The sequence below is a fragment of the Prorops nasuta genome, unplaced genomic scaffold (genome assembly GCF_024137725.1).
Source record: "Prorops nasuta isolate Cenicafe-Biocafe unplaced genomic scaffold, Cenicafe_Pnas_1.2 PNAS00016, whole genome shotgun sequence".
Classification (NCBI taxonomy): Eukaryota; Metazoa; Arthropoda; class Insecta; order Hymenoptera; family Bethylidae; genus Prorops; species Prorops nasuta.
In genome coordinates, this window is record NW_027116813.1 from 6201385 (window position 1) to 6214209 (window position 12825).

The 12825-nt window shown below is 33.5% G+C and overlaps 1 protein-coding gene and 1 pseudogene across 1 annotated transcript; both read right to left on the reverse strand.

Moving 5' to 3' along the window:
- LOC136779362 (general transcription and DNA repair factor IIH helicase/translocase subunit XPB-like) overlaps nt 1-4525 on the reverse strand; it is a 30844-nt pseudogene extending 26319 nt beyond the window's left edge.
- A 949-nt stretch (nt 4526-5474) lies between these two features.
- LOC136779363 (uncharacterized) lies at nt 5475-10905 on the reverse strand. The gene is made up of 2 exons (XM_066736889.1): nt 10764-10905; nt 5475-6070 (listed from the first exon to the last, which is right to left on the reverse strand). Exons 1-2 carry the CDS (start codon nt 10903-10905, stop codon nt 5475-5477), a joined length of 738 nt encoding a protein of 245 aa, XP_066592986.1.
- Between the last annotated feature and the right edge of the window lie 1920 nt (nt 10906-12825).

Consider the following 12825-nt stretch of genomic DNA (forward strand, 5'->3'; position numbering starts at 1 on the left):
TATCAAGCACATTTTTTTCTTTTACTCGATTATCTCTGATAGTACCAGTGCATTTCAAACGCAATTTCTTCAAATGTAATACCAAATCCATGTTCGTGAAGAAGTTGTCAAAGTACAGATGAAATTGAGCAATTTTGTTATAACTTATTATTTGAAAAAATGGTTGTAGTAAATATAATACTACTCGTGAACCTAAAGCACATTTAGATAACTTATCTCCAATTTGAGAATTCTTGCCGCAATAAAGATCCAAATTCAGTAGATAGCCGTCCGAAGTACACAAGCCCCAAAATTTCAAACCAAATCTTATCGGTTTTCCTCGAATAAATTGTTTCAAAACAGTTTTTGCATAGGATTTGGCCATCATCTCATCAACGGATAGAGCAGTTCTCCATATTCCGAATTTCATGATGTTATTTTGAAAAAGTTTCAGTAGAGAACGAACGCGCCATCCTCGATCATTTGAATCTTTGTCTTTGTTTTTTGAAAACTTCAATTTAGATTTTGTGATTTCAAATTGTTGGCGAGACATTGCAGAAGAAACTACTTCATTAGATAAATACGGATCAGATGACCAGTAATCTCTCTGTGATTTTCTGGGATTGAATGTAGAAAAAATAACTATTCCAATAAAAGTATCAAGATCTTTCAATTTCAGATCATAACCATTGTCTTTACACGCATCAATAATATATTTTTTCATTTCAATAGAAAAAAAGGTTTCAAACAATTGAAAAGGTTCGCTCCTACGTATTTTCTTTTTTTGCGATTCGCACAATAATACTTTATCTTCACAAGAATCAGGGTGTAACTTGTCACCCTCAATCCAAGTGAATTCATGACCTTTTTCAAGTTTATCTTGTTTTTCAGAATAATTTGCACGAGCTTTATTGTAAGTGATATTGGGTATTTCATGTTCGCAATCTGAATCAAAATCGGAACCAGAATCATCGGAACCTGAATAGTCAGGATCCGGAATCAATACGTTGCGTTCTGAATCACTATCTGAAGAATCTGATTCATATTCAAAAGATCTTACACGTTTCCGCGACATAATGTATGAATTTAATGATTTCGTTTATTTATCACTCATCCGTATGTACAAAAATACGAAAGAAGAGAACAAAAAAAGACGAATATTCATGAATACATGAGACCAAATATTACGCTTATCTGCCGAAATGAAATGGAAATAAAGGATGAAATTTTTGTCGGAATCTATAAGTCTTTGAAAAAAGAATGAAAATAAGTTAGAATCATTCGAGCAATATTGTAAAAATTTTTCCGAGTTTTCGTAGACAGAACGTTTTTTTACCAATAGGTTTTCAAAACATCGGCCGAAACGAATTTTTATTTTTTCAACTTTATCAATTTTTTTCTCAAAATCTATGGACTTTAGAAAAAAATTCATAAGAACAAAAATGTCTTAGAAGCACTCGAGAAACATCCTAAAATTTTTTCAGAATTTTTGAAGACATTTTTGAAAATTCCATTTCACAAGATTCCCGGAAAATCAAAAATTGTCTCAAAAAATTCTGAAAAAATTTGAGAATGTTCCTCGAGCGATTCTAAGGCATTTTTGTTTTTATGAATTTTTTTCTAAAGACCATAGATTTCGAGAAAAAAGTTGATGAAGATTGAAAAAAAAATTCGTTTTTTTCGCCATTTTGTAAAGAAGCGATGGTTCAAGGTCAACAAAAAAATTCCCTGTTAAACTTCAACTCCCATGATCACCTTTGATCACGGTCGCAAGGTGATATCTTCACCGTAACACTTCGAAAAAAAATCCTAAAAATTTTTTTTTTTCGAAAATTTAGGTGTTTTTTATGTTTCAATCGAGCATATCTCTTTTCCTGTGAGTTTTATCATGATTCTGGTAACGGATTCTGAAAGAGCATGCAATTTTACATCAGAATATGTGGTTCAAGAATTTTTTCAACGCCAATTACATAGGAAAAAATCACTTTGAAAACGTGCAAGAAATTTTGACATTTTGGACGTTAATGGGTTAAAACAAAAAAATATATACATTGTGCGACATCTATCATTGAACATACAAAGCTGCTTTCATACTGGATCGATTATTAATTATTATAAAAATATACTATTGTTGAATCTCGATTTTGAAATCGTTAATTTCAAAATGTAGCTATAAACAATATTATATATTCATTTGCATTATATAATGAACCCACACTTATCCTTTCCTTAGATACTTCGTACCTCCATAGGTGGTAGTTAGTTATGCCAAACTTCGGTTATTTTTAGTTTTTACTAACCATGGCCGAAGTTAAAATGAAGCATGTTTAACTGCTAGTCAATTGTTATTTGGCTCTTGTAAGGTGCTGGTTAGACATTCCAAATTTAGATTTTCCCAATCAATTCCCAAATACGACCGAATTTGATTTTAGGTATACCTAACATAATTTCTAGTCGGGTAGTTTTAACGGACTTGTAAGCTAGAAAAAGAATAAAAAACTGTGTGTATAATAATCGTGGCAATCCATAGGAAAGATCTAAAATCAAATGTAACACGAATTGACAGTGATTGAGCAGAATAGTAATAAACAGTAAAAACTAATATTTCTGTCTTAACGAAACTTTATATATTTCGCCATCACAGCCTCAGATTCCTACAAGCAAGAATCGTATGCACTTTATTCAAGACCATAATAACCCATTCCTGTTCCTGCAACCATTTCACAATTTATTCAGCCTCCCGAGAACGTTTTTGTGTATGTGTGATCATGGAATATGTTGTAACTAAAATACCACAACCCACATTGGCTTATTTTTTGCTTCGCTAGTAAACCGACATATCATCGACCCATAAAGCACCTAGTGGCTTAAAGACATCTTTTTTGTGTCTTTTAGTCAATTAGATGAGTAAAAGATGTCTATAAGACCACTTTTAGTCAAGTGTGCTGTATAGGGAGTCATCAGCAGTTGACTACATTTCAAATTGCTGTTTCCATTGCTTAACTGATACTCCGGAGTTGCATAAAACCAAAGCTCTTTTTCTTACTGTACAGCAAGCTATGATTCCTACAAAATTTTTTCCAATACCACATGGTAACACTATTACACCCAGATATTACTCGACCATTGCCAAACATCTTTCTCAAATTTTTCTCCTGATAAGGCCTTAAAACTGCTGATGGTTTTAAATCAAAATTGTTGTTAGGATTAACAGTATCAATTCGAAAATCATACCCTGCTAGTAAACGATGCTCCAATTCTATACATTTCTCTTTTGTATTACTTCAATTTTCTCTTGATTTACTTCAAAACAAACAGTCTTGATTTGCGCATCATCTTGTTTACGCATACAGTACCAAATGACTTAAAGACATCCTTTAGGTGTCTATTAGTCAATTGGATGACTAAAAGAGGTCTATAAGACCACTTTTAGTCAAGTCTGCTGTATAGGGAGTCATCAGCAGTTGACTACATTTCAAATTGCTGTTTCCATTGCTTAACTGATACTCCGGAGTTGCATAAAACCAAAGCTCTTTTTCTTACTGTACAGCAAGCTATGATTCCTACAAAATTTTTTCCAATACCACATGGTAACACTATTACACCCAGATATTACTCGACCATTGCCAAACATCTTTCTCAAATTTTTCTCCTGATAAGGCCTTAAAACTGCTGATGGTTTTAAATCAAAATTGTTGTTAGGATTAACAGTATCAATTCGAAAATCATACCCTGCTAGTAAACGATGCTCCAATTCTATACATTTCTCTTTTGTATTACTTCAATTTTCTCTTGATTTACTTCAAAACAAACAGTCTTGATTTGCGCATCATCTTGTTTACGCATACAGTACCAAATGACTTAAAGACATCCTTTAGGTGTCTTTTAGTCAATTGGATGACTAAAAGATGTCTATAGGATAACTTTTAGTCAAGTGTGCTGTATGGGTATCTATTTTATTATAAAAGTGTAGTAATATCCTCTGGAACTGTAGCTGATTCCTCTGTAAGTTGAGTAGTACCTTCTGGTGCTTACATTTTTCCAGGAAAAAAAAGAAACTGTTGGAGCATTTGGCATTAGTCTGACACCAAACTGTAAACCATGAAATGATGTCTTATATATAGCTATGTTTTAATTAAGCAAATTGTTTTTACAATGTACTTACTTTAAAATATTTACGTTTAATATGAGCGGACGTAACAACATCATCCTTATATGTTTCATGTATAATCTTTTTTAATCTGCATTCTTGAATAACAGGGTTTTTCAATAACCTTTGAAGTACGTCTGGATAGGGAGACTCAACAAAGTACTTGTAGTGTTTTAATACAAGCTTGACCTGAATTAAAGAATAAGTAAATAAACTATTCATTTTTATCTATATACATTTTAAGCAGCTTAATGAGTTATACATACTTTACCAAATAATAATGTACATAGTTTAGTAAATTCAATAATACTATCGGGTAAAAATTTCAAGTCATCTGGTAATTAAATGTTAACTTTGTAACGAGATTCTCTCCTTACCTATCGAGATACCGTTCATAAAGAATATTAAAGAAAAGCTAACGATTAGTAGTGGTTATTTCAAACCCTAAATTACCGACTCGGAACATAGGTTTCCGAGTGGGTGAAAGCTAACGTCTAGGATAATCCCCGGACCATCAGCTATCTAGAAGACCGGATGAAAAAACCGGCGCTCTATTTAAAATAGCCAAGCCTACCAAGTGCACAAGGCAGGGTTGTGCTAAGCAACTTGGAGGCTTGAGACGAGGAGAAGTGGGCACGGGGACTCCTATGAAAGACATACACCTAGTACTCTGTACACTCTGGGAAATGGAGTCCTTCCGAAACGTAAACAAAAATTAAAAAGGCTTAAGGGGGTATCCTGCTTTGGAAGGCCTAAAAAACCGTTTTTTAGGGAATTTTTTTAAGATAGAAAAAAATAACCAACTCCTGCGAACTTTTAGGAATATTTTAGTATATAATTGAACATTATAAAAAAATTTTTTTAAAGAAAAATATCAAAATACAGCCGATTATTAGACACATTTGTTGGGCAATCCGTAATCCGAGTCTTCTGTTGGCGGGAGTGATAGAGCTCTTAATTTTGATCTGAAACAGAAAGCCAAAAAAATATTTCATTTTCATACATGTATTTTCTATTTGAACCAAGAAAAATCCGAAGAAATTGTGAAATTTGAAATTTTTTCCGAATTTGAAGCAAAAAGTGCTTTTTACGAGAAAAAAAAGTCTCTTCAATGTGCTGAAAAAGTCTTTTAGAAATTTATTTCCAAAAACCTTTTTGGTTCATATAGAAGAGTAGATAAAACTGAAGCTAAAAAACTTCGGATCGTTACGATAGCTTATTTATGTTTTTTGCAAACACGCCCGCCAGTTTAAAAAAAGTGGAAAAACGAAAACTCGAGAAAAAGCGCTTTAAAGTTTATGAACTGGAAAAATGTTAATTTTCGACTACTCACGGCAATAATTCGCTAATCAGCAATTCCTGCGCCATACAATAGACCTTCAGCTTCCTCGTGGAACTCATTTTGTTGAAGTTGTTCAAGTCTACGGGCCGTACGAGCTTCCTTACTGGAAAGAGACGAACGTCGTCTTTCTCGTTCAATCCGTTGTATGTCGACATTATCCGCAAACATTTTACATTGCTCGCCAATTTTCAAATTGAGTAATTGCATGGTATGCAGAACTGCTGAATATCCTTCATTGAACATTCCTGCAGCCATATACGCAGCAATTTCTACGTTTTTTTTACCAGAATTGAGATGTTTCAGAATTATGCGCCAGACAGTGGAGTTGAACGATTCGTTCGAATTTTGCGTGTGTCCACCTAAGCATTGCGTCATGAGATCGTCATTCGAAAGTTCTTCGTAGATTGGACGAATATGTTCCTCTACTTTTTCGTCAATCAATCGAGCAGAATGTTTGAAGGATGCAAGACGATGACGAGGGGAGGAGCGCGCGCGTTTCAGTCTGACCGAGCACTGGCACTTGCTCGATGCCCCGCTGCGTTTAGTGCTGTATCTTCGGAAATACTGCGAATCCGACTCTATAACTTCGGATATATGTTCTTATACATATAAGGAATAGATTTAAGCAATAAAAAAAAATCGATTTTTTGAACGTTCTAAAACAGGATACCCCCTTAAGTTAGTTGGTGAAAAATACTTTTCCACGTCGCGTGACTTACCTACTCTAACACTAAGTCCCAAGCAATAAACTGAAGGCAATAAACCGACCGAATGTGACAAACCATTATATACTTGTATTTGAATTATCAATCAAAAATTCTAATTTTTATATTATTAATTAGACATTTTTAAAACGATTATCAATACATTGCTTTTATTTTTAAGATGAGAATGAGCCTAAACAAGAGGTTAATCGAACGATTATTTCTGTATTAGATGTATCCTGTACTTTTTTTTTATTAAATTCTAATGAAACTCTTCTGTATTCTGCATTTCTTTTACTTAATAAATTAACGTAAATCTAAAATAGCGGAAAGCATTAAAAAAAAATCATTAGGGTTAATACAATGTCTAAAAAAATAGGAATCTCATCCTTTATCAAATTTCCCAGCTTAATATTTTTCAAAGTGATAAGCGAAGAAAGCATTATCATCCTTACTAATAACTGCGTTTGACTACTTTCCAACGTTTGAAACGTAAACAAATTTTAATCAGCTGCTAATATATATTATTCTTTTTCCGCGCTATAATCATCGTACGCTCTCGCTCTCTCACGCATACGTTGTTTTAGCTTATCGTTGCGCGGCACATATTATGCCTGTTTTATTTCGTACCTTTAAAGTAGACGTTTTGATCACCTTTTAATAAAACATGTATTTTTCTAGTCATAAAAATACATTATTTTGACTGATCGTCTTTACCCGACCTGTCGACCGTGTTTAATTTTAAAAGGATCCAAGATCGAGACGGAGCTTGAATTGAGAAAATATAAAATATAGGGAATAAACAATTTCCCCATTAGCAAAAATATTTAGTTTATTGCGCATAAGGGTGCTAAAACCTTCTTTTTCTTATGGGATTAGAAAAAATTTAATGTTTTCATGTAAGAGTTAAATTAGTCAGTCAAGAATACCTTCCAAATTTTTAAGAGTATTTTCTTCACATTGGCAGGCAAGTACTCATTGACATTTGCTTGAGGGCACTATAGTCTAGCTTTTCCAAATTATTTAAAGGAAAAAAATATTGTTTAAAATTTTTTTCTTTTTCTTTTTTTACGATTTTTTAAGAACTGACTCTGTAGCGTCCCTAAATATACAGAATAAAGTAATTTTGCTATTTAGTAAGAATATCATATCTTCAATGGTTTAGATTTTCTTGATTGAAATATATTGCTCGGTCATGGATCCCCTTAAAAAGTTATCGGTCGAATTTTGGTTTATCAACTGTACAGAAATAAATGGATCACGAATAAATTAAACAATATTATGTTTCGTGTAATTGAATAATTTATGACAGTGGTGCATATGAATAGGGTTTTCTATTTAACCTTTAGGCGGCCGTTATGACGCCATATGACGTCATGACTACATACATATATATTTTTTAGTTTTTACATTTAAATCTGAGAAGTAATATTAAATAGTTTTTTGTTACTATTTTCATTGTTCAAATCCCGGCCACCTAAGGGTTAAGGTACTGCATGGATAACCTTAAACTATTGTATCTTCATGTAAAATGTATGCTTCAAATTGAAAAATATAATAAGTCATATGTAATAATACTGTTTAAATAAATGTATTTATTATTGCAGCTAATTCTTGATCGTTTATGACGAGTTAATAAAAGAATTGTAGTAACTATTCAAAAGGCTGTTTTGCCTTTGTAACATTAAGTGAGCCTTGTAGTGCAGGCGGTAAGGTAGCAGATTGTCACGCGGTGGGCTCGGGTTCGATTAATAGTGCAGATTAATATTTTTTTCATTACAAGGTATTTATTTTTTTAATAACCATTAATTTATTAAACTCAATAATAAATAAAAATGCATTTGTAAACAGATTAATGCATAAACATTGAGCTTATTATACCTCAACTCATTTGATATTATAAGAATGCATTTTTTGTATTAATTATCAAATCTAATAAGTTAATGGCTACATATAAGCATGTTATATAATTAAAAACTTATTTAGGAAAGTTTTAATTTCGGGCTGGGACCTTCGATAATTTAACTTTTACCGAAACATTAGGAAAAGAATTTTGTTTTGCTAAGGTTCACTGTAACGTAAAGAAATTCAGGGCTTGAAACCTCAGAATTTGAAGAAAAAAAAGCAATTTCCATGTTCGGGAGCTCGAAATGAATACACTCTGGAGAAAAATTAGATAAATTATGTGATAATTTATCATTGTTACATGCAATAGCCGTCTATCTAGAACGATTACTGCCTTTTTCTCTTCAAATTCTGAGGTTTCTAGCCTTGAATTTCTTCACATTACAGTGACCCTCGAGTCGTTGAGGATAAACGTAGCATTGAGTGAGAGAGAGGTCCGAGAATCAACATCACGCTCCTTCTCACTCCCGAGTCCTACCGAAGCTTGTCAAAAGAGACCGATACATCTACGTACATACCGGTGGAATAGTGTAAGTGCTACGATTAGGGAAGCCTCACGGACCTAGCAGCAGTTTTCTGTGAGAGAGCGGCGCGCGTGTGTTACGTGCTGGCTTAAGCCGCAACAGCACCACCTATGAGCCCATACGTTACTCACAATAATTATTAATAATGGCTGGTAGACATTGAATCCACTAGATTTTAGATCTCATTTAGAATATTATTTTATATATAAAGAGGAAACCTCCGTTATATAGGAAGCGTCTTAACATCCTTTTTCTACCTGAATCGTCACAAACAAAGCAATAAAACTACAACCCTTATCTTTTTTTCGTCCTTTTTAAATATTAGGAAAACCCATCTGCAGCGCAAATGAGTTATCCGCGAGTTTCCCTTTTCCCAACTACGTAACATCCTCAAAAATCTCCCCGTGACGCAAGCAAGTTACTCTCAGTCCAGAAAACATCTCTTAGCCTTCCCTACTCCTAGTTCCAAAATCTCCATGACAACGGAGCGACACTTTCCAAAAACCAAGATTCGATTGGTCCAGAGAAGCGACGCTGGACCCCTTCTTTTCCTCTCAGATAAGGGATGCTCCTTTAAAAACCCTGGACAACCCTTAAATGCTCTCTATTCTCTCTACTTTTCGCTCAATTTATGTTGCTTCGTCTGTTCGTATATACGTTAGTTGTTGCTCCTGTGTTTAGAATCTCGTACTCTTAGCTCTGCTTGTAATTTCGTGACGACGGAATTCAATCTTCGGAGAATAAGTTTAGCGCTTTCGAACCGCGGAGTTCAGCTAAAGTCAATTACTGAATTTACTATTAGTTAGTAATATTCGCATTACCAACCAGTGTAAAAATCATTGTACGAGCAAATAATAAATCAGCATAAAACTTTCAACAAATCTCATCAATCAGCTACCATTCCGATTCCTATCACGCATAGTGAGAAAGACGGTATCCTGAACCTACAAAATATCAACAAACCTCTTTACCTAAAGAGGGCAAAATCGTGAGTTTACGTCCATGAGAACGCACCCCCAGAGGGACAAAGAAGATCCAACCAGGCAGCCTTCATCAGGACGTAACACGTGCGCAGCGAATGGCATGGTGGGGAGAAAAATCCGTCGACGATCCGTTACTGCAAGCGACAACTATCGGTAGTTAGCGATACCGATAATCATCACTGGGAAGTTACAGAATCCCAGCACTGGCTTCACTGCTGCAAAGCATAATAACGATCGATCTACACTCTACAATACACTATTGCTCAATAATCTTGCGATAGGCGAAGGGCAGTGGGGATAAGAGAGGTAAGGGGTTATCTGGGGAATTCTGGTCGGCACCGTCAAATTTTAGAACGGTTATCCCTTTGACGTCAAAAGAGCTGTCAAAAGCCAAATTAACCTGTATTTTGAAAAAATACAGAAGAATAAATACTTTTAAAAAATAAGTAAGAGGAAAGAAATAAAGGATTTTAGTAAATAAATGAAGAAAAAACATCAGATGAGTATATTAGTTAATAGGAAATGTTGAAGTAATTGTAAATTAATAAGAAATATACTTTGTGGTTTTTTTATTTCTGTTACAGATTAAATCCTATCCTGATGAGTTTAAGGAAAGGAATATTTATGGACCAATGAATAACGAGGACTAATTTATGATGCATTTCTGTGTGGCCCAGTCATTCATTAATAGTGATGTAATTATAATAGTGAATGTATAAGAAATTGCTGTATATATAAAGAAATTTTATTATAAATTAATAATGATATACGATTGTGGTTTGGTTGTAATTATTATAAATTAAAGCTAATTTAATTAAGATATTATTTTTATTTCTTCCTTATCCAAATTCTATACATATAATTACATATTTTAATAGTATCTATCTTTAAACAACTCTAAAAAAATTACAACTGTTTTAAATCTGCAAGTCACATAACTATTTTCTTCGATCATTTTTAATATTCAATGCGAAACAAATTGCATAGAGTTTCTGAAATTTCCAACTTCAGAAGGCTAGAAAACCTTTTCGTCAATCCAGATGGCATCTCAAAATCCTTTCGCTTTGCTCATATATTCTAGCACAAAACAAATCCTTTGCTGCCTATGTTGAGCAGTCAATTTTATTTTGTTTGCTGCGTGATGGCAGTATATGCCAGCATTATGCAGCCCTCTACGTACAGTCATTTCAGATACATTCAGCTGTAATTCATAAAAATATTTAGTTGAAGACTGGGACGGATCTTTATTTATGGCATTAACGTTTTGCCTGTTTTCCTCTTCTGCTGTAACTCTAAGCGTTTTGTTGTGTGTCCTCATATCATTTAGAGTTTGAACTCCTTCTTTTCCAAACTTCTTAATCCATCGATTAATAGTGGATCTATGTATCTAAAGCTCTATAGCAATATCTTTTGAACATTTTTCTCTCTTCCATATCCCAATAACCATTCCTCTTTTAACTAATTTATCGTTGATACCTAACATTTCTCAGTTTTGCTTTTCAAAGAAACAAAACACTTTTCAATGTTTAAGCAATAAAACAAATGCCAACTTTGCCAGTTTTCATTTGTCTGTTGGCATTTGTTTTATTGCTTAACATTGAAAAGTTTTGTGTTTCTTTGAAAAGTGAAACTGAGAAATGTCAAGTGATAATGATAAATTAATTGAAACAGGAATGGCTATAGGGATGTGGAAGGCAGGGAAGTCTTCAGAGGATATTGCTGCAGAGTTACAAGTGCATAGATCCACTTTATACCGATGGATCAAGAAGTTCGGAGAGGAAGGAATTCAAGGTCTTAGTGATAAGAGGATAAACAACAAAAGGCCTAGAATTACCACAGAAGAAGATAACAGGCAAATAGTTAGTGCCATGAATACAGACCCATTCCAACCTTCGGCTAGAATTGTACAGGAATTGCATCTTAACGCATCACCAATGACTGTTCGTAGAAGATTGCATGAATCTGGTGTCCACTGCCATCATGCAGCTCATAAAATAAAGCTGTCTGTGCTGGGATTCTGTAACTTCACAGCGATGATTGTCGGTATCGCGAACTACCGATAGTTGTCGCTTGCAGTAACGAAAAGAGCGATTCTGTAACTTCCGTCTATATGGATTCAGAAACTAGTTACCGACAACTTTCGGTAATTGAATCGAGTTACCGAGAGATATCGCTAAGAGCGATTCTGTAACACAAAGTTTTCGATAATTGTCGTTAAAAATGTCGGTCGCTAACGAATTCTATCGTTAACTTAACGACGACCGTGATAGGCGTCGGTAGAAGTTTACCGAGAAAGTAAATATAATAAATATCACAAATATTTCTTAAATTAATGTTTAGAAATCACAAAAAAGTACTTACAATAAATATTCTTTATAAATTAAGGCTTACAGTAAAAATCGTAGGAAATAAAATTTAATATTTTTCCAATTTTTATATTTAAAAATAACTATATATATATATGCAGAGGTTTTCTCTAAAATATAGAATTAATTGTGTTATTTAACTATAGCACACAGGCACTAACTGTACATTGCCTGATTCAAAAAAATGTTAAAACATTAATTTTTAATACTTATTTTAATTAAAATATACTTACGTTTTAATACTTCTTTTTAATAAAATATGATAATTCTGCTATAGTAAGAATTGCTATAGTCAAAATTGATCTAGTCAAATAACACAAAAATTCCTATTTCAGTTGGTATTAAATACACCAACATTACCAACTTCCCTAGAAACTTAACGAATTTTATCGTTATCGTACAAACATGAGTTGTACCGACTATTGTCGTAAAGTTAAACTTACAGAATCGCTCATTCGTTAGCGCAAGCGATAACTGTCGGTAGTTAGCGATACCGACACCTGTCGTTAAGGGGAACGACCCACTTGAGGCCAAAAACACTCACAATATAATAGTTAATGTGATATATATTTTTTATTACGAGCAGTGTGAGTTTTTGATGGAATGAGTCCAAGGAAAAGCAAAGGTTTATTAAAGTTATTCGTCGGATAAATTTTATATTAGTACCGTTGAACCTCTAGCGACTTCTATCTCGGTCGTTGTTAAGTTATAACGATATTATTAGTTTTCCTTTCAATAAAAAATTCAGTGAAATATCAATTCTCAGCTGAATGATTCGGTTTAGTACAATTTATATTAACTTCAATTTTTCGTAACTCCGTCGCTTAACTAAGATTGAACTGAGTTTTTTTAAAAAGGAAAATTCGGTAGGA

Excerpts from the sequence above, each read along its gene's own strand:
- LOC136779363 (XM_066736889.1), bottom strand. The coding sequence starts at position 10,905 with ATGAGGACACACAACAAAACGCTTAGAGTTACAGCAGAAGAGGAAAAC. Across the intron at positions 6,071-10,763 it reads TGTATCTGAAATGACTGTAC|AACATATATCCGAAGTTATA; the intron begins GTAGAGGGCTGC and ends TATATGTATAAG.